Source organism: Mytilus edulis, chromosome 1 (assembly GCF_963676685.1).
Source record: "Mytilus edulis chromosome 1, xbMytEdul2.2, whole genome shotgun sequence".
Lineage (NCBI taxonomy): Eukaryota > Metazoa > Mollusca > Bivalvia > Mytilida > Mytilidae > Mytilus > Mytilus edulis.
In genome coordinates this window covers 63,359,578-63,383,347 of record NC_092344.1, presented here as the reverse complement: position 1 = coordinate 63,383,347, position 23,770 = coordinate 63,359,578, and the positions used below count along the sequence as shown (strand labels likewise).

General features: G+C 32.4%; 2 protein-coding genes across 2 annotated transcripts; one reads left to right on the top strand and one right to left on the bottom strand.

Moving 5' to 3' along the window:
• The first annotated feature begins 4,715 nt into the window (after positions 1-4,715).
• On the top strand, positions 4,716-5,879 carry LOC139526341 (uncharacterized). The gene has a single exon (XM_071321509.1). The coding sequence runs from the start codon at positions 4,716-4,718 to the stop codon at positions 5,877-5,879; it is 1,164 nt and encodes a 387-aa protein (XP_071177610.1).
• An 11,030-nt stretch (positions 5,880-16,909) lies between these two features.
• Positions 16,910-22,451, bottom strand: LOC139486614 (galactose-3-O-sulfotransferase 2-like). The gene is made up of 2 exons (XM_071271544.1): positions 22,357-22,451; positions 16,910-21,198 (listed from the first exon to the last, which is right to left on the bottom strand). The coding sequence occupies exons 1-2, from the start codon at positions 22,371-22,373 to the stop codon at positions 20,079-20,081; spliced, it is 1,137 nt and encodes a 378-aa protein (XP_071127645.1). The 5' UTR covers positions 22,374-22,451; the 3' UTR covers positions 16,910-20,078.
• Between the last annotated feature and the right edge of the window lie 1,319 nt (positions 22,452-23,770).

The window sequence follows — 23,770 nt, the reverse complement described above, 5'->3', positions numbered from 1 at the left end:
ACTATGTTACAATCATAAATAACGCACATCAGAAAGGCATTTCTCGACCATCAAACGCCAGATCAGTAATACAAAAAATATTAAGCTATAAATTAAGGATTTTCGATGTGACTTGCGCATGCTATATTTTATAAAACCGTACATTGGCCAATTGATATAAACCACTGGAGAACGCACAAAACGTGTTACTACGATGTCCATTGGTACACTTCCGAGTGAAGTTAACTAAAATGTGGCGTTATTTGTTCGAATTTTCACAGATATAGTCGTGTATATTTACAGATTGTATTGTACGGTAGACGGATATAGGGAAACGAAAACTTGCCGTCATCCATTTTAATGAAATTGCATTTATAAACATATTTCACAAGAAATTATAAGGCCTGAGTTCACAAGAAACTACCCTAATTATATAAAATGTTCATTATAGGAAACGATGTCTATGTGTCTTGACACATAAATTGTTTGACTACAATTATGATGAAGAACTACTGATTTTATACTTATCACTAATAAGATTGAGAATGGAAATGGGGAATGTGTCAAAGAGACAACAACCCGACCAAATAAAAAACAACAGCAGAGGGTCACCAACAGGTCTTCAATGTAGCGAGAAATTCCCGCACCCGGAGGCGTCCTTCAGCTGGCCCCTAAACAAATATATACTATTCCAGTGATAATGAACGCCATACTAATTTCAAAATTGTACACAAGAAACTAAAATTCAAATAATACAAGACTAACAAAGGCCAGAGGCTTGGGACAGGCGCAAAAATGCGGCGGGGTTAAACATGTTTGTGAGATCTCAACCCTCCCCCTATACCTCTAACCAATGTAGAAAAGTAAACGCATAACAATACGCACATTAAAATTCAGTTCAAGAGAAGTCCGAGTCTGATGTCAGAAGATGTAACCAAAGAAGATAAACAAAATGACAATAATACATAAATAACAACAGACTACTAGCAGTTAACTGACATGTCAGCTCCAGACTTCAATTAAACTGACTGAAAGATTATGATTTCATCATATGAACATCAGGCACAATCCTTCCCGTTAGGGGTTTAGTATCATACCATCATAACATATATGAGAAGAACATAACCCGTGTCATGCCAACAACTGTGTTTAGAATAAATGTGTTTAGTTCCGATGCAAAGACCTTACCAGTGACTCAATATTAACGCCAAAATATGCAATCTTTAATGACTTGACAACAGTCTCGTAATTATATCCCTTCTTAATAAGTCTATTCAAAGGTTTTGTAAGTTTCTGAGGTGAATACTGACACCCATGTGCTTTATAAAGAATATTTCCATAAAAAATTGGATGTGAAATACCTGAACGTATTAGAAGTCTGCATGTTGAGCTATATTTACGAATGATGTCTTTATACCGATGATAAAATTTAGTAAATGTTTTGACTAGTTGGTGATATCGAAAACCCTGGTGTAATAATTTTTCAGTAATACATAAATTTCTCTCGTTAAAATCTAAAACATTGTTACATACACGAGCGAATCGTACAAGTTGAGATATATAAACACCGTAAGATGGTGACAAGGGAACGTCACCATCTAAAAACGACTCTGCGTAGGTTTAAAATAACGTTGATTGGTACAACTATGTTCGTATCTCATCTCAATTGCGAAATGATATAATGGTCTAATTTCATTAGATACCAGAATGGTTGTCTGATTTGTAAATTTATGTATTATGACCTACTCCTGATTGTCAATGTTGTGGACGGGTAATGCATACGTTCCCAACTACAAGAGACACTTAATAATTTAATCCCGGAATCGGTTTTGGTTAATGCAATTCTCTTGTTCTTGTTTTTTTTTTACTTTGATTTATTTTTTTTATAATAGATTTTTGAGAATTGAACATCGGTTTTCTACTGTTTCATTTAAATATAAACAACGAGAGGCGGAATATTTCATTTGAGCTCAGTTAAAACCAAGTGTCTTATTACTACGCTTTGTCATTGGTAGAACCTTTTGCAAACATAAAATATGACCTGTGCGAGGTGGATATGACGCTGAACACTTTCCAATCACTGAAATAAAGTAATTAAACATATCTACTAATTTGATTTAGCATCTTTATTTTTTTCTTAGTGTGACGTCATGCTTTCGATATATTCACTAACTCTTTGGTTGGTTACATCGACCATCTACCTCTATACAACAACTGGAGCAGGAAACTCAAAGAGGAATACTAGATTGTGCACAAATAAAAAGTTTCAAATTGACTGCTCGGGACGGAATTTTTCTCATATTCCGACGTTTCGAAACTCAGCAAAAACTCTCATTTTAGCTCGAAATATGATAGAATATATTCAAGGAGGAATCTTCTCTGGTCACAATGAGCTTGAAGACTTGGAGCTTTCTTATAACATTCTTGCTAATCTGGTGTCAAATTCGTTTCAAGGACTGGACAACTTATTGCGCTTGAATTTATAATACAACCAACTAGGGAAAGACAACAAACCAAATACCCAAAGTATACTTTAAACATCTTAAAAAGCTACGACACCTGAACTTAAGGAATAATTCATTTACTATATTCCCAGACATATCTTTGGTTCACAGTCTGGTAATTTTAAACGCAACATTCACAAACGGGATGACTGTCGGTCAGCAGTTAAAAGGACTAAAATTTCTGACCGATTTGGATTGATCGTCTTCATCGTGCAAGCTTAAAGAAATTGAAAATAACACTTTCGCAGGAATCAAAACGTTACGTTATTTATATGTATCAAACAACAGCTTGTACAGTATATGGAAAGGTACATCCGCACATATGCAACAACTTGAATTTTTTGACATTTTTTATAACACGCGGCTGGGATTTCGAGAACTAGGAAACGTCACCAATGATTTATCAAACACATCAATTGAAATTTTCAAATTTCAAAAGTTAGTTCCGACATTTTCGATGAATCAGATTTTGAAGATGGCGGATTTTGCATCCCTTAGACATACCAAGCTGAGTGAAATATTTGTTGACAGCAATCGCATTCAATTGATAGAAACAGAGGCAATAAGTCTGTTACCAAAAACAATACAAAAAATTTCGATTGGTGACAATCAGCTTTTATACGGACTATATATGTTCGAGTTTCGACAGTTATCAGCAGAGATTATCAATGTTTCAAATACAGGCATGTCTCACTATCCAGAAAATGAAGACTTCTGCATGTCTGATATGAAAGAAACGGATGTTGAACAAACTCTATATGAATATAAAAATGTTGCAGGTACACATCAGGTTTCTACACGGTCTAGGAAAATAAGTATATATAATACTGGTTTAAAAATTAACTACTTTAACACAATTAATCTACCTGAAAAGCTAATTGTTTGTATTACACGGCTAGTTCAATCAAATTTGAGATTCCAAGGCTTAGATTCAGTTATAATGTACTGGAAAAGGTAGGTTTTTCCTTCAACGTAATCTATTCTTTAAAAGGTCCAATCCTTGGTTTGTATAATTAACACGAGTTAAATTTGTCAAACAATTTCTGTTCGAACATTTCTAACGATTTTTTTGAAGGAACTCCAAATATCACGAGTCTTCTGCTCCAGAATAATTTGTTAGGATTTGTTTTGGTAAATGATCAAAAAGGAGATATTTTCAAACATTTGAGAAGACTAGAAATCATTGATTTATCAGACAACAGAATACCAAAATTGCCGTTTTTGGTTTTAGAGACTGTTCATACTATAAAAGAAATACATTTAAAACGAAATGTGTTAGAAAACATGCAATTTAAAATTGACCATATGAGAAAACTAAATTTTTTGGACATACATAGTGCACAAGAAGACCAAGCTTTAGTGAGTCAACCAGTGATACCAAACCTATTGAACAAAGTCCAACCATTACCAGGACAGTGGAAGAACTAAGAAGGCTGAGTAATGTTAAGTACAACCTCAATACTATTCAGGAAGGACTAAATTTAGCCAAAGGGGCCCGAGAACTACCACCATACATGAGGATTGAACTTTCGTTCACCCCTAGAATGATGGAACATCCAACAAAGGAAGCAGTAAAAGACGAGATACGCACCATGAACACAGAGTTATGAAGAGTAACATTATGCAAACTTTCTGAGATGATAGCTAAAAACATCTTAGAAGTCTCTAAGGAGCTAAACTTAAGGATGCAGGAGTTAGATGAAGAATTCATTAAAGCTGGACGGTACACAGAGCGGAGAGAGTTCTTTAAAATTGTGGAAGAACTGATTGAGGAATACAAAGAAAAACGCCGTCGTTACAAAGAGACAATCAATAGAAAGCCAGCCCATGGTGCTTACAAACCCAAGGACAAATTTAAAAGAAAGTTCTAAACTGTTTCCGAAAGTGCGACTAGTATACCAACTTTAAGGTTATATTCTTTTCCTTTGATTAGTAATAGCAGGATTAGTCTTTCGAAGTATACGTGAGTGATACAGTACATTTTACTTAGTTCTAGTGAAAACTTTAATGAATTTTATTTCCAGACTTTAATATCTCTGTCGTGTGCACATATTTTTTTCGCTATGGGATATTATTGTTGCACTGTCTTGGATCTATTAAATCATTATATAACTACTCTGTGTGCTTCTCTTTTTTTCTATTGGTAAGGTGTAATATTTTGCGCATGTCAATTACAGGTAACTCCTCCCTTATCCTTTCTGCCCCACATGTTCTCATTTTCTTGGTGAAAACATGGCGAACAGATCGTATAAAAAATCTGATAAAAAGAAAAAATGCAGAAAACGGGACAAATTGAGGTCCCAAATAAAAAACAAAAAAGCGACTCGAGCTGAGTCTTATAGAAAATTCGTTCTGAACTTGTCAACAAAGTCATTGACGAAAAATGAACTCCTCCTATTGGGAAAGGGAATGAAATTTATTCCTAATCCAAAACATAATAATCTACGAAAACAAATATTAATGGATTTTAATGAGCTAGCTAGAAAAATGAGATGTAAATTCCATTACTCTGGAAAAAACAACAAGAAATATATTCATCCATTATATTTGCAATCTGGACACATACCACCCAGGGGAAATATTACCCTAGAAAATTACTTAATTGACACAAAACTAGATATATCAAAACTGGAGGTTAAACAATTTAGAGACAATTTGTCAAAACTTGAACGTAAAGCTCTAACAGAACTAAAACATAATGACAGCATTTATATATCTAAAGCCGATAAAAATAACACAACAGTAGTCGTTAATAAGATCGATTACATCAAAGCAGGAACAAGTCACCTTAACGGTAATCATTACTTGAAAATAAATGAACCAACTACTAACGTTGTTGTCAAATCTATAAAAAATATTGTTGAAGATCTATATAGGAAAAAAGAAATAGATTCACAAACTTATAATTTCTTGAAGAATAATAACGAATCAAAACACGGACACATGTACCTTCTTCCAAAAATTCATAAAATTAATCTAGAAATAATTAATGAGGCATTTCGAACTGGTCAAATAGTTGGAAACATAAACATTCCTTACCGACCAATCATCAATAAGTGTAACTCTCCCACGAGACACATTGAAAGATTACTGGATCTAATCTTAAAACCATTACTGAAGAGACATAACTTTTACATTCAAGATACAAAAGACTTTATTAATAGAATAGAGTCACATGAGGTCAGGAAAGATTGCATTCTTATTGCCTATGATGTAACGTCTATGTACACAAATATGAACATTGATAACTTAGAAGAAACGGTTATCAATGCATTAGAGTCAATTGACACACAAGAATATACTTTAAAAATTCCCAACAAAAAAGATTTAACGGCATTTGTTAAATTAATACTAAGAAACAATGAATTTGAATTCAATGGACAATTATACAAATAAATTATAGGAGCGCCTATGGGTGGTATATTTTTTTCCTACATGCACAGATTTACATCTGTCTGTACTATTAATAAATATTTTCCAATGGAGAGAAAACATCAAATTACACTGTCAATACAGGGATGACGGTTTTATGGTCTTCACAGGCACATTAAAACAGGTTGAAGATTTCTTTAACATAGCGAACAAAATTGACCCTCTACTTAAATTCACATTTGAGGTGTCTAGTTCTAGTATGACCTATTTAGATACCGAAGTGTACAAAGGTGAAAGATTCCATAATAATAACATCCTTGATGTTAAATCACATATTAAAAAAACTGAAACGTATCAATATTTACCAATCACTAGTGCACATCCGAAACACACATTCACAAGTATTACAGTGTGTGAATCTATACGTCATATTAGAAATAATAGTGACACCAACGAGTTAGATAGACATTTAACTAACTTACAAGATAAGTTAGTTGAAAGAGGATACTGTTAAAATAAAACAGAGAATGTTATTAGAAACGTTAAAAATACCTCAAGCAGAAAATCAACCTTATTAAGGGCCGATAGGACAAAGAATGTCCCACTCACTCTCATTACTAAATATAATCCAATGGTAAAAAACCTTAGTAAGGTTATAACAAAACATTGGAGCAAACTGCAAAAAGACAAACAATGTAGTGAAATCTTCACCCAAGTGCCTATCATAGCGTATAAACGTAACAAAAATATCAAAGAATACCTTGCTAAATCAAGGAAATAGTTGGGGGACTTTTGAAAAGGGACCCATGCTTTAATAGTATAAGCAAAAAATCCCGAAACACTGTTAGTTATTATTTTAATTATAGGCAACAAACTTTCATTATATGAAATTTAAAAAAAAACGGTGTAAAGTCTTGAGATTCATTACGTATGTTGGTTGAAGGAACCGCATTTAATAATACATTTTTTGGATATCTCAAACAACATCATCCCCCCGTCCGAACCAATCACCACCACAACCGGCACTACCCCAAGAGTTGCTGCAATGTATTCTTAACGTGAGAAGACTGTGGCGCTAACCCTGGACGAGACTTTTGAAATAACGTCCCAATTTCGACGTCGTTGCGTAGTTATTCATCCTAAGTAACGGCCTTCTTTTAACCATGTTTTATTCGGTTATACCGTCTAAAGGGAGAATTCAATTAACGACAATATTTATTTACACCAGTCAAACTTTCAGTGACTTAAGTTATAAAAAGCAATGTAAGGAATAGTAGTACAATCATATGTCCTTGTTGAATGCTTAATGCAATGCTTAAGCGCGAAAAAAAGACTAGAAAATAAACGAAATTAAAAAGCATTAATTAATTGTTTTAGTTATAGTAGTTTCAGCATTTGTCATAAACAAACAAAATAATTAAAGGTTGTCGCTAAAATTACAGCCGCTATGAATTTTTAATCAGTTTATTTTAATTTGAATATATCATTTATAAGCAATTAAGATGGTCTCACTTAAGCTATACCATAAATTCATTTGTGTTATTTGAAAATAAGCAAATGGTAATCAATATTTTTCTATTTTCTTTTTGTTTCAATAATGTCGATTATTTTTCTAAAATATGCAGAATGAAAGATAAAACGAACTTTTGTTTGCAATATTCGAATTATAATTATTAACTCGTTACACACATTACTCTTAGATGCACTTCATATAATTAAATTTTCAAGATACCTCACTCCACACATTCAATCACATTTGAATATAGATAAAAGAAAATCATATTGTTTGAAATTTATAATATTTAATTTTTTTTTTTTTGTAAAATAGACAGAAATGAAAAATAAATAATGCCGTGAATCGAATCACACGTATTAATGGGAAGGACGTATGTGTTTAAGTTTCATATAATTTGCAAAGAAGAAAAACCAACGCGATATAATTAAATTATCGACGCATTTAAATAACGAACAATTCCAAAGAATCCGAAACAGTTCCAATACTTGCTCAAATAGAGAACTAAAGATACCAGAGGGACAGTCAAACTCATACATCGAAAATAAACTGACAAAGTCATTGCTAAAAATGAAAAGACAAACAGACAAACAATAGTACACATAACACAACATATAAAACTAAAGAATAAGCAAAACGAACCCCACAAAAACTGGGGGTGATCTCAGGTGCTCCGGAAGGGTAAGCAGATCATGCTCCACATGTGGCACCAGTCGTGTTTCTCATGTTATAACAAATTTCGGTAAATAGTCCTATTCGGTAGTTCACATTCATGAAAGGGAAGGGGATTGTAGTTACGATGTAACATATCCGATATCATCTATGAAACGGTTATTCCAACTCGTGATGGCGTCCATAAAATTTATGAAGGGATGATTTCCAACTTCACCATTTGGAACTCTTGGTTTAATAGCTTCCTTGTAAGCAGCAACCTCCTATCAAATCACGATAGGAAATACAAGCACGGGAATATCGTATTAATTGGGAGACATACACCCCGTATGCAGGTGTTGCTGGAATGTAGCTACTTACAAATGGAAAGTTCACAATTGGAAAGCTGAAATCATCTCTTTTGTCGTAAAGTTTTTGTTTTCAACCGACCCTCGAAGTCAAGATATGAGGTTGACTTAACTGTATATGTTGTATCCTTTATCTCTAGTTCGATTGAATAGATGCGTTCAACATAGTCACCAAATTAAGTATTATTTAGTGAGAGAACATCATCTTTATAGGGGAAAGTAAAGCTAAAAGATATTGCTAACTTCTTATCTTTCTTCCTAAGAAGTTTCTGTATGAAGACAGCCTCATAATAATAAAGAAACAAGTAAGCAAGAAGAGGGGCACAATTGGTTCCCATTGGAATGCCGACAGTCTGTTGAAAAACACGTCCTCCGAACGTAACAAATATGTTATCAATCAAGAAATCAAGCATCTTGATAACGTCAGATTCAGAGCTTTTTTTGTTTGAATGAGAGTGCTCCTTCACAAAGTAGAATGTATTCCTCCCTAAGACAAGATACTTGTTTCTACGTTGGTCCTTCTTTATGAAACAAAGCAATACCAATTCTTTCAATTTGTCTTTTAGTTTGGAATGTGGAATACTTGTGTAAAGTGAAGAAAAGTCAAACGTATTAATACTATTGCAAGATGAAAGAGAGTTAGATGGTCTGTACTCTAAAAGATCTTTGGAATTTTTTAGTATCCACATCTGATTCACGACACCTTTAGAATAGGCAGTTTCACAATAACTTTGAAGTCCGGCTTTGATTGTTGATTAGATAGATGATTTAAATAATTTAGAAAGAGGTTTCGTAGAGCAGTTGGAAGACACAGCAATATACCGTTGTTTGTAAGGACACTTATGTAGTTTATGTATCCAATACAGTAATGGAAGAGCCAGTTCTTCATCAAAGGTAAAAGTTCCAAAGGCACATAGAACAGACCTATGATTATCAGAATTTCCTCTTTGGTAAGTGTCGTGAGGGTATATGGTGAGTTTCCAAGTGAACTTTTACCGCGTTTTATAGCGAGTGCGTTCTAGTTTCAAACTCTAAAACCGAATTTAAACTTATGTGCACATTTTTATACAGGAAAATGCTTTTAAATAATTATCTCACATCCAATGGACAACTTTCCCAACAATAAAATTACCCTCAACGCACACTGAATGCAAGCAATTAAAAGCATTTATAATATAGTAGGCACGTTGGATAGAAGTCAGCATTTTTGCCAAGAAAAAAAAACCAACGAGTCCACTCGGACCCTCTGAACCAATCACAACCACCACAAACACAACCCCCAAGATTTTCTGCAATGTATTCTAAACGTGCGAAGACTGTAGGGCTCACCCTGGACGAGACATTGGAAATAACGTCCCAATTTCGAAAACATTGCGTAGTTATACATCCATAAGAACGCCCTACTTTTAACCACGCTTTAGTCGGTTATACCGTCCAAAGGGAAAATTCATTTAAGGACAATATTTCCTCAAACAAGTTATAAAAATCAATGCAAAGAATAGTCGTACAATCCTAGTTTGTCCTTGTTAAATGCATTAATGAAGCGCTAAACTGCGAAAAAAAGGACTAGAAAATTAACGGATTAGGTTTTTATACAAACATGTGGGTTGCGTCTTTTAAACTTGAGTGAGGAGCAATAACCAGACTGTTTGCAGTTATCCAAATCCTCCAGCAGCTCATGATATCATCCCTTGTTTTGGTGGGGCTCATTATGCTCATTGTTTAGTTTAAGACTATATATATGTTATGCCTTTGTGTGCTTCTTTGTTATACATTTAAGTGTTTAATAGTGCTTAAAATTATAACACAATGTTGACTGCTGTACCCCAATTATTAACATGTTTTTAGTATTTCTCATTGTTTTGCTCACACATCGTTGTCAATATAATGAAATTGTATGCGGCTGTCATACAAGTAAGAGGTTTAATTCGCCATTTTCTACATAAGGGAAATTGCCTGTAACAAGTCAGGAATATGACAGGTTTTATCCATTTGTTTGATGTGTTTGGGCTATTGATTTTACCATTTCATTTGGGTCTTTCTGTTTTGAATTTCCTTGGCGTTTGGTATTTTTGTGGTTTAAGTCTCTGTTCTATGTGTACTGGATTTTTTTTCTTTTTTTGCCATGGTGTTGTCATTGTATTTTCTGTGGTATCTTTTGCCTGTTCTTTAATATCTTGTTGTGAATATTTCATGAAGTTTTGGGCATAGCTTCTTCACAATATAGAAAACAGGTTATTTTTTGTTTCGATCTGTGATGAATAGAAATTTGATTTCCACAAAATATGACACAGCATAGAGTAGCATTTTGTAACACGGAATTTTGAAGATTTTGAGCAACCTTGTGTAAAATATGCGGACAGTTATATATTTAATTTTGAGAATTGCCAGTTAAGATCAGAATTGAAAACCAGGAGCGGCATTCAAACACCCGGGTTGTGATTGCTGTAAATGAATTAATCACTTGGCAACTGAGGTTTCTGTTTTTACTGGTAACCAACATGAAAGTTGAAACATTACATTAAAAGTGGATGGGTTTTTTAAAACATTTAAAGTATTAAAAAAATGCACGTTTATCATATTGCATCTGTTTTCCTAGTCTCGACAAGTTTTAATTAACTTCAAGCAGAAATCATGATTTACATGCTAATAAAATGAAAATACTTTTAGTTTAGATTTTGATCTTAAAATAGTTTTTTTTTAAACTTTTTTGAAACATTTATATTAAATTTTGCCAGGTAAAATGTGCAGTTTTTACTAATAAAATAAATTTCTCGAGTGCTTTGCAATTCTGTCAAATATTCTATTCTTAATAAATCTCATTTATTGGGTTAGGATCAAGGGAATGCATTCAAATTTGTGTTGTCATGTTATTTATGCATTGTGCATATCCGGCCAAGTAAATATTGGCAAATTGATTTCTAAATACTTTTACGAAAGTAATTTTATTAGGTATTTACGATAATTGATTAATTCAAACTTGTTTGTGTAAATTTAATCAAATAAGACTTTATTTTTTTTTCTAAATGTGTGCGTCAAAGGCATGTAAATTTCACAGGAATTTGATAAAATATAGATTAATTCAACCATTATTAACGGCTTTTTTAAGGTTAACATTTTATTGATGTAATTCCAATCTTTTGAGAACCAATCTGATTGTCTAATGGTTTTATTCTAAATCGCATGAAAATGTTTTACCAAAGATCATAAACAATACTTATCCATCGAAGTGTTCACAAATTGACTGCTTTCAAAACTTTTGGACACGTTCGCACTTGATAAGGTTACAGTAAACCAACTAATTTCGTGAGTGATTTATTTTCGCGACTTTGCCAGTGGAAAAATATCGCGAATATAATTCGTTATTAATAAGTAAAACATAGAGGTTAAATCATTTCTACCTTCACTTCACCAATGAAATTTGACGTGGGCTAAAAAGGACTAAACATGAAACGAAGTATCAACGCGAGAATAGTTTGGTTAACAGTATTCTTCATGCAATTTGTGCTTAAACTTAGTGTGTATAGCTATCTTGTTTCTTAAAAGAGGGACGATAGATACCAGAGGGACAGACAAACTCATAAATCAAAAATTAACTGATAATGCCATGGCTAAAAATGAAAAAAAACCAAACAGACAAACAATGAAATTGAGAAAGGAAATGGGGAATGTGTCAAAGCGACAACAACTCGACCATAGAGCAGACAACAGCCGAAGGCAACCAATGGGTCTTCAATGTAGCGAGAATTCCCGCACCCGTAGGTGTCCTTCAGTTGGCCCCTAAAGAATATGTATACCAGTTATAGTATAATAGTACACATGACACAAAATAGGAAACTAAAGAATAAGCAGCACGAACCCCACAAAAGACTAGGGGTGATCTCAGGTGCTCCGGAAGAGTAAGCAGATCCTGCTCCACATGTGGCACCCGTCGTGTTGCTTATGTGATAACAAATCCAGTAAATAGTATAATTCGGTAGGTCATATTCATGAAGGGGAATGGGATTGTAGTTACGACGAAAGGAACATATCCAATATCATTTGTGAAACGGTTATTCCATAACGGTTAACCAACTCGTGATGGCGTCAGTAAAATTTACGAAGGAATGATTTCAACTTCACCATTAAACTCTTGGTTGAATAACTTCCTTGTAATTTTCGGCTAAAGGAGATTTTATATTATCAAAAGTGTTGTATTTTTTTTTTCACGAGCGTACTAGATAAAAAGTTACCCACGACTAAAAACATGTGATGCGAGTTCAACAATCATGTTATATGTGTAGGTCAACTGGTCCAAAGGTTCACGTTAATTATTATCATCATTCGAGGGTTGTTGTTGTCTGTTAACTTTTCAAAAACCTTCTTCTCTTAAAAATGAGAACTGTTGGTCTAATTCAAACTTTTGACCATAATCATCATTTGTTAAATAGATTAAATAAATGCATCCGAAGATCGCTTACAAAATAACTTTGCTAATTTTATCAAATATCTTGAAAATCGAGGGGAAATAAGTGTTGAGATCTACACCGACTGCCCATTTATACTAAACATCTCAGACAACATAAAACCGATTTTTTTCCCTTAAAGAAGCAATTTTAAGCACCATGATGTTTTCCATTTTGTCTGTTATTTTTGCACTCATTTGACGTTTTTTACTATTTTTAGTCTTTGTAAATATTTTGGCGTCGAGCATCATTGTCAAGATGTGCACATGGTGCAGTAAAATTAGCACCGTATACATTTATATTGTTCCTACCACTACTCGATACGTTTTTTAATTGTTTTTACATTGATCATGTCTGGGCCGTTGATTTTATCCCTCGCTAACGCTCAGAATAAAATTCGAATATCACGGCCCAGGCCATGTGTAAATTTCCAACAATCTATGGCTAACATGAATTATTTCGATTCTAATAGGACAAATACGGTCATTAAAAAACTGAAGCGAGGGTGGGTATGCTGTGTGTGTGGCTGTTCTTGTTTACTCCCTGTTAGATTAAAGCTCAAATATATTTATTAATATGTCGCTTGCGTAGGTTATTTCGTGAATAACTGCTAGAAAAAAACACTTTTTAATTCTTTAAATTGTCAAACCCAACATTTGCCATTTTTAATATAATAAACGTTTAATCCCGATGCAAATGTTTGCACCTGTCCTAAGTCAGGAATCTGATGTACAGTAGTTGTCGTTTGTTTATGTAATATATACGTGTTTCTCGTTTCTCGTTTTGTTTATATAGATTAGACCGTTGGTTTTCCCGTTTGAATGGTTTTACACTAGTAATTTTGGGGCCCTTTATAGCTTGTTGTTCGGTGTGAGACAAGGCTCCGTGTTGAAGGCCGTACTTTAACCTATAATGGTTTACTTTTTAAATTGTTATTTGTATGGAGAGTTGTCTCATTGGCACTCACACCACATCTTCCTATATCTATGTTTTGTTCGCAAGCTCCCGTCAAATCCAAAGTTGACATTTTGTTACTAAGGAGCCGCCATGTTGACTTTCTGAATAGAGTAAATATGCAAATAATGCAATAGAAAAGAAAATAAAACAAAACCTACCTCAAAAATCAGTTTTAAAATACAATATCATACGAATTCCGATGGTTTACGTAAAAGAAAACTTTTAACTTTAGCGGTTTCATTTGTATGACGTCATGTTTTGAAATGATTGAAATGTGCCAAAAAGATTAATAGACTTTCGCGGAATTTTATTTAATTTTTATATTGGTGATTTCACCGAGCTTTTGTGCATTACTTCTTTTTATTATGCATACGAATAAGAATAAAAGTTATTTTGTCTTTTTTTAATTGCACTTTTTAAAACAATAAAATCGGCAAAGGGTCTGCAAATAGGTTCCAATACATGTAGATTTACGTAAGAAGTATATTGTAACAGCCATTGTTATATATATCTCTGAGTCTGCGCTAAGTATATTTTATCGAGAGTTTTATCACAGTGTTGTTTACAAAGCTAAAGAAGCACGTCATGTTAGAATATTTATTTTTTTTTTAGTGGGGAGGGGTAGATATGTTATGCTATTTTTCTCAAAACCGATAATATCTTTTTTCTTTTTCAATATAATTACCTGTTTATCAATGTTTTTAATATTTCTAGTATGTGATAATGAGTAAATTTTATTAACTCTTTTTCTTATAACTTACCTCTGTGCTTGTAAAAAAATGTATTCGGCGAACTGGTACAATTTGTTACATCCAAAATTACGTCACTGAACAGTCGGCACTTTCTCGTTTGTAAATTATGTGAAAACGAAAAACACTCTTCCTTTCGAGATGAGCATTTTTCTGCACATGAAAGTTTTGATCTAGTGGTCAAACTGTTCAGAAGAAAAAAATCACAATCGTGACCAGTTTCAGTTGTCTGCTTGATGAATTTTTCTTCTATTATTAATGCTAAAACATTCGCTTTGACAGAAAATAATATCCCGAGGCTAATTATTACACGCATATCTATTTCAATCTAATTTACATGTTTCAATGTTCATGCTGTAAAGTTTCTGATACAATTAGATTTCCCGCACTAAATGCGTAGGAATTGCATACATGAGTTCTTCAGTCCATCGATATCTAAATGGGAACAGTTAAAGTGTTCTGTATTATTCTCTCCTTACGTATGCAGTAGCAAAAATGGTATGTTTAGATTAAACAAACAAAGTTATCAAAGCATAAAATCGGGACTACTTTAAAGAGCATTGCTTGGAGTTGATAATCAAATATTCGAATAGAATAGATACATTTAAGCTACGCCACAATTTAATTACTTGAAATTAGTTTTATTATCATAGAGACATCGGAAATTAATAATGTAAAAGAATTAGATGAACAGTATCCTGAAATTTACTGAAAAACAACAATTATCAAATAAGTGAATTTACGATCCTACTCACTGACTGTATGGACATTACGTAGTAAATAAGCTAAATAGATCCAAAAACAAAATCTGTAGTTTTTTTAATGAGCGATTTGCATTTTAGCCCTCATTTAATTAATTTGGTTTTGATGGCAGATCTTTGATTACGTCTGCTTTATTCATTCTCAATTTTGCTACAGTAGATTCGAGTCGATATTATACACACACATCTTTACAAAACTTTGCTCTTAATTTGTGTAAAAAAATTTTGAAAATGTTTTATTTTTGTAAAATGACCATGAATTAAGTAAAAAATCGTTGTCAAACTAAAAATTAAAATCCCTCGAAAAATGCATCTGTTCACGATTTGTCGCAGTTTGACGTCGCGAAAGTTAACAACGTAATTACCTCCCCTGAAATAAGTCAACTTATCGTAGCAAGGATGACGTTACCACAGTTTTGGAGTTTGCACTGTGGTCTGTAAAAAAATATTTCCTCGTACTTGTTTTTTTGTTTGTTTTTTTTTTTCAAGGTAAAAAGTAGCGACTAATATGTAGGTGTCCAGTTAAAAAATGTTCATACAAGAGTTCTAACCATCAATTATTTATTAATTTATTCTGAATTATTCACTTGGGATGTATGCGATGCCAGTATTGTTTTTAAAAATCATTAGTACTTAATTAAATTTTAAAGTTTCAGAAAATAAAATAAAAAGAATAAAAATTCCGGACACAGTCAAGCTGTATATTTTCGTTTAATATTATAGTAAATTCCTATGATACACTTTTTTCCTTCCATACGAAATTGTTTAATTTCAAATATCAGGTATTTAAAAAAAAAAGCGAGCTCATATCGAATACAGACATGGTGTAGCACATCCGAAGCCGGTACTGAGCCACAAGTGTCCAATCTCCTTTTTTTAAATAGCTTGGTTCACCATAAAAAATATGTTAACGGAAATCTTAGTGCCACTGGCAAAAGTTTCATGGCATACTTGATTTATTTCCAATTTTAACGACGTAAACAAGCTAAGTAATGTCCATTTGCACCAGCTGTTCGAAAGAAGTGACTTTATATATCTTTATCATACATGTAGTTGCGTAATCATGTTATAATCATATATTAAATGATAAATATGTGTTCAAAATTTTTTGTAATGGCTCATTTAGAAGATGTCTAACCCTCGTTCAGTTGTTTAATATTTCTTTGTGATTTCAAAGGGGTTATAGTCTTCTTCAGAAAGTTTTTTTTCCTCAAAAACTCACAAATTATTGTAGTTTAATGGTTAAATATTGAACCATTTCTCTTCAGCTTAATAATTAAGATAACTAAGATTGTAATCCCCACGTTATTGCCGATTCGCCTAATATCATTGTTTTTTTCTTACACTCTGGCTATTTTTATTTAGATGTAGATGAACTATATTCGTCAAAGATGATCGTCCCTTCCATATTTTTTCTACGAGCGTACCTTCAATGGAAAATCCAGAAAATCGCATCAAACACGGCAAAATTTTTACGTTGTTATAGAGTGATGAATGGTGGTGAAAAACGTTGAGACAGAACGGGTAGCTTCATCAAAAATCGTCCAAATTTTAAGTGCGAATCTGCCTTTAAATCAGGCAGTGGTGAAACATGACATGACAAACAAAAACTCGCTCATTTACACATTTATTTAAATTCAAAATGTAATAGTGTGCACGATATAACATTTACACTGGGGTAAAGCTGATGACCGTAACTGCATTCACGGTCATCCCAAGATGTCGGATGAAAAATTAGGTCAGTTTCTGTATTGCCTGTTAAACTGTTTCTAAATCATTTTCTTTACAAATGATACATTGAAACGATGTAAATTTAGAAAAGAATCACTCGAAAATCACTAATTACTACCGAGAAATGTGCATGAAACGGGAAATTCGATTTGAAAAAATCGTTAAGATGACCGTAAATCATAATCAAAATATTTTCAAGATGACCGTAACATATAACAAGGATGACCGTGATTGGTAAAAAGATAACCGTAACTTGTAAAGGATGACCGTAATTTGTAAAGACTGACTGTAATTTATATAGGACGACCGTAACTTTTATAAGATGAACGTCAATTCTAAGAAATATCCGTATTTGTATTCAAAGCTTTTTGTTGAGTTTGTCGATCTCAATAGGGGCTCGGTTAGCGGATATAAATATGTTTCATAAATTTCTTTTTTTAAACTATAATATAATTGACCGTATTTTGGATTTATGACAATGATAGTAAATTGCATATTTCTCGTAAACAATGAAATATTTATTAATAACGACGTTAAAATTTTAACACAAAATGACAGCGATACGACGAAAATTTGAAGAAACATGAATGTGTTCCACATGGATGCCTCATCTACACTTTCATTTTCTATGTTTAGTGGACTGTGAAAATGGAATAAAACTGTAATTTGGCATTAGAATTAAAAAGATCATACCATAGGAAAAATGTGTACTAAGTTTCAAGTTGATTTAATTTGAAGCTGAACAAACGGACAAACGAACAGACGAACGGACGCACAGAACAGAAAAAACATAATGCCCATAAATGGAGCATAAAAACATTAATAGTACATATGAGTATTCGGTAATCGAGCCCATGTGTATGGTTCCAGAGGAAGCAGATTAAAATCTTAATTTGTCTTGATATATGCAGCCGGCAACCCGGCTGAAATAGAACAAAAGAATCGAAGCTCTTTGTTAGAGAAGGAGATAAATGTTTACTGTAATGTTTGATATAATAACAATTTTTTTAAAGTTATTTGAAACAAATAAAACGACAATTTTCTTCTCAATTACGAAGTGTTCAATTTTAAAAACACCATTTGCATACGTTTTTAATGTATCTATTGCATAGTAATGCAGAACAATAAGATATCAAGTCGACGACATGTGTATCTATACGTTGGATGTAGAAAATGCATAACCTCCGATTTTTTGTTTACCATGGACGGAGATTAACATATCAATCTTTTAGTTCAGAAATTTTCGTGTCTGCCCTTCCATTATGTGAATCAAGAAAAAATTGCCCAAAATAGGTAACGATTGTATCGAAAAGAAAAAATTTAGTGCACCTTTTTATGTTAGGGCGTGTTTGAGGTGTATATTTTGTCTTTAAAACGTACAAAGCAAGCGTATTTGATATAGCATCTCGATTCTATCATTTTTATATATCAAAGCTACAGGTTGACTTTATAACGTAAACAAATGACAGTACGAAAAGATGAAATATATGGGTCAAGTGAAATTAATACCTATCTAATGAATCACAAAAACAGAGTAGATGTGTTCGAATAGCTATTTTTTCTAATAGTACTTGACGACAGTCTTTTAATTTGGATGATGAAAATGCATATCTTCGAAAAAATATGATTTTCTTGTGTGTGATAACTAGGGTTTATAATCTTCAACCACTGAAAAATTTTAGTCTGCCTTTCCACGAAATATTTAATTAGTTAGTTTTTTTAAATGCTTAACAATTTTCGAAAATTCCACCTGACATCCGATCAGACAATATTTTTAAGTTGAATCAATGCAGACAAGATCATTAACTGGTGCTCATTAGCTAGTAGATACATTTGTCTTTTAAAATACAACTGACATGTAAGTATCGTAATGGTGCTATTTGGATAAATTTATCGGTTTTCAAGAGCAAAATTGGCAGCGCGTCATCCCTGCTGTGACTTCCATTTCTAGGATTGTGGCATGAACTGGCGTAATGGGGAGATAATTTTGACGAAGTAGAATCCTGACTTTATGAATAACATTTCTGTATATATACAAATTGACAACGTTCCCCCTTGTGATACGCTATTCGTACAAGACTATTTTAAGGATCTACTTTGCTGGAGCTCACCTTCAATAGTTTAGTGGTATGATATTTTCAAAATATTTTATGTTATTTTATTTGCACGACAAAATAAATGTCGTGCAGTTGGAGGCTGTGTACCGCATATTTTTCATTATACTTGTAAGGTGTCATTTTATCGCGCTTTTGTAGCATGTTTTCCCTACTTTTTCATGTGCATGTCTTTTTGCAAATTCATTTTAAAAATTAAACCCTCTACCGTAAAAAAGATACATACGGTAAACTATGCTTTTGAAGCACGTCTTGTTTTCTTCTACCTATATGATAATACTCACATATTGATATGTTTATACCAACACGATAAATCATGTGATACAAAAAGGTAGTTATATGAATACGGATATTTCTTAGAATTGACGGTCACCCTTTAAAAGTTACGGTCATCATTTACAAATTACGGTCATCTTAAAACCAATTACGGTCACCCTTGTTATGAATCGCTGATTCTGTTACGGTCATCTCGATTGTGATTTACGGTCATCTGAGCGATTTTTTCAAATCCAAATTCCTGTTTCATGCACATTTCTCGGTAGTCATAAGTGACTTCCGTGTGAATCTTTTATAAATTTACATCGTTTAAATGTATGGTTTGTAAAGAAAATGATATAGAAACACTTTAACAGACAATACAGATACTGACCTAATGTTTCATCCGACATCTTGGGATGACCGTGATTGCAATTACGGTCATCAGCTCTACCCCTGTGATTTAATTGCTTTACAAATTCTGGTATTTCAATATATATATTTTACACTAATTTCTCAAATTACTAGACACGCCAAAACGAAAGACATATTATTTTTAACCGAGGATGAGGATAATTCCAAAATAGCATGGTTATGTCAGTGGTTTTTTTCAGTCATGTTTTAAAACTTCTTCTACATTGCCTGATTTTTACAAACACTGGCAGGTATGTTTAGAGCTTCACCTTCGTTTCGAGTCATTTTTAGACTGTCGTTTCCTTACAAGGGAAACAAAGTCAGCCTCGCCCATCATCAACAACGTACAATCTTCCCTCGTTACATTGAATGCTACATTCCATAAAGAGACTGGCACAAGATATGAATTCTCCATTGTCACCTCTTTTACACAATAATCCTCAACTTCTTGTCTGAGGTTCTTAAAATATTTCAGTTCTAGCTGAAAGTTTATTCCTTCAAGTCGGATTTGTTCCCATAATCGTCGATAGAAAAAGTTATACAAATCGTAATCAAGTTTAGCGAATCTTTCATACAAGTTTCGATATCTATGTCCAATAAACCAATATTTTTTCGCAGAATTCTTCTTCAAGAATAATACATCCTTTACATTCCACCCTAATATCCGTCTCATCATTACTATGGATTCCATGAAATAGTCCATGATTATAACAAAATGGAATTCGTTATCAATTTTTGATAAATAGGCTTGACTTTCTTTTCGTGTGTAATTAGTAAACAAATGTCTGGGAAAATCAAACTCAAACGCCATCCTATTGTTTGTGTAAGAATAGGCCTTTTCATATTTTATTGGGTTTTGGAGATATTTTAATACAGGATTCAATTCTTTTATATTCTTAAATATATGTGGGGGTCGAAAATACTTAAGTGTGGATAGAAACTGTTCAAAAGGCTCTCGTACAATACCAATATAAGCCGTTTTACCGGGAACGTATTTCTGAAATGCTTTTCTATTGTACAATACATGGCAACATAATATATCAAACGTTTTATTTTTCGATGGTGGTACTATGTTGTCTTCATTCAAAGATGTTCCTTGGGATATCACATTGTCGTAGTGACCTTTTCGCACTTTAGGCAGAACAAACATCAAATTTCTAGAATATCCATATCGTAAAAATATGTTCTGCGCTGTTGAACTTCCAGCCTTGTGTACTTTCAGGAACGCAACTTTTTCATACTTCATGGTTATTTTGGCTGATTTTCTAACCACTTTCAATCTGACGTCTTTATAATACTTAGTATACGTTGCAGTGATATAATACATGCTATATAATGATATTAAAGTCATCTGTACAAGACATAACCACGACAGAATACGAAGACTGAAACGAAACAACAATGTGAAAAAGTTAGGGTCAATAGACTTTTTCCATATTACCGACTTTTGACTCCGGAATATATAATTTTTGACCGATTTTTACTCTGTGAAACAACATCCTGGTACTTGGTCAAGAAAGAGCAGCTAACAGTAAAGCTTTTTTAAATCATATTATGGTTTGGTTTTGAAATGGGGTTTTATGTTTCCACATTAATATACAGTTTGGGATTGTGCATTTGGTTTCTTTAATTTGTTTTTCCTTTTTGGTCTAGCATTTAGTTGCCAGTTCTTTTTTTCAATATTTTATGGAACAATACGTTTATTATAACGAACAAATGGATGTTTATATATAAAATACGAAATACAGTTTAAAATCATGTATTATATTAATTATTTAATTGTAGAAACTTTTTCCTGTTTTTTTTTAAGAACTTATTCCCATATTAGAAGCAAACATGTGTCAATTCAAAATCTTTTTTTTTTTTATCTCAAAGTTGATACGACGTCCCAGATCATGTGCTTCCTATCAATTAATTCACGTAGGTATGAGGGCTTGAATTGGGTTTGCAGATCAAAGAATACTTGCACAAAAAAAGCAGTAGAGAACAAATAGTAATAAATTCAGAATTAAAAATAAACCGGTGCGATAGCAAAAACAATAACTATGGAAAATCAAAAAAAAAACGGATATATAGTTATCCGCAAAATAAATGTGCTGATACATGTAACTTTATCAAAGGATACTATACAGTTTCATCAAGTCAATCTCCTGGTATTGACGATTAACACACAGTGATAAACAATTATAGATAGGGCAGTTGATAACAACTAGAGAATTTATTAATGTTGCAAAAAATATGTAATACAATGATACTATAATCTCCGAAATGGAGGATGTACAGAATTTTAAAAAAAACCAATTACTTTTGTAAAAATAGAAATTAATTTTTAATATCATTCATAAGTGTTAGTTTTAAAAGATTAAATAAAATGTCAGAAAAATTACAGAAGTTGAGTACCCCTAATCCTTCTGTCTATTTGTTAAGTTTCCTCTTTTCCTTTGTTATCTAGATGATTGTTTCATCTAAGTGTTACTTATTGTATGGTGAAATTATTTTGTCCTAATATCTTTGAATATCCTTGAAGTATTTATAAAGCTTACCTTAAAGTTCTGGTCATTTCAGTGATAGAAGAAAGTATTCATTAAACATATGTAACAAACCGTCATCATGGTCATTGAACTAAATAGATTTAATATCTATATATGATGAGTTTATTAATAAGAATTTTTTATTAAGTGAAGAAAGCACTCTGTAACATATGTTAGCGATCTATATCAGTTAACAAATAATCTTAACAAAACTATAACTGTATACGTCAAATGTGTCCTTTTTATCTTTTACAAGCAATCATATTTGAACAAAAGGTCTTCAATCATTACAACATTCCACAACAGTACAAGTTCATTGAAATTGATTTAACTCGAAAACGAGTCCAAAGACCTTTTTTAAAACGATATCAGGTTTGATTACATATAAAGAATATTTGTACTAGTTTTTATGAAAATATAACCAATGAAATTCCTATAAATCAATTTAGATGCCGTTTTTTCTAAAATCCTGAAACTTTGATAAAAAACAATTATTTCCAACATATTTAAAGCATACTTAATGGTTTACTTTTTTAAATTGTTATTTGGATGGAGAGTTGTCTCGTTGGCACTCACACCACATCTCCCTATATCTATTATATAAAGAATATTTTCCAAATATTTTTTGAAAAAATCCGCATGTGTTTATCTTCGAAACAAACATGTAAAATATGTCTATCCACAGAATAGAAATGTTAAAAAAAACACGAAATTTTGAGAAAATGTCTTTAATTTTGACACCACCTATCTCTAAAAGTAGCACAGGTTTTATTACATATTTGACTGGTAGTTGGACTTAGTCAGTTTTTTGTATTAGCTGCACAAAGAGATCATAATTGTCTGACTATCTCCTCCTACATGTTTGGAGGTACAACTTAAATATATTGTAGGATGTTCGAACACATAATGGAGGTGTACATGGCCACATACATTTTATGTCTTATGAATATTCTGAAAATGACAGGTAGTTGGACTCAGTCTGTGTTTTTTTTTATTCTAGCTGCATAAAGAGATCATGGTCTGTCCGGTATCTCCTCATACAGTTACATTGTACATCATCATACAAAGTGTTAAATTGATAAATTCCCATGGTCACTTGAATTTCTTTATTTTAAAAAAAATAACCTAATATAATGAATCGGGTGCACACTGTTCAATACATACGTGTGTTATTTTTATTAAAAAAAAAGGTTAAACAAATGACATGATGTCAACTCTATCATATTCCACTATTTCTCTACTTTGAATTTTATTCTCTATTATAAACATTTATAAAAACTCATCATTACTTTAAAGACTAAAATATAGGCCAAATGAATATCTTAATTCTTTATTTTGAGATAAGTAGATGTGGTATGAGTGCCAATGAAATAATTCTATATCAAATTCACAATTTGTGAAAAAAAAGTAACGAATTATAGATCAA

Coding starts and splice junctions, on each gene's coding strand:
- LOC139526341 (XM_071321509.1), top strand. CDS start 4,716: ATGGCGAACAGATCGTATAAAAAATCTGATAAAAAGAAAAAATGCAGA.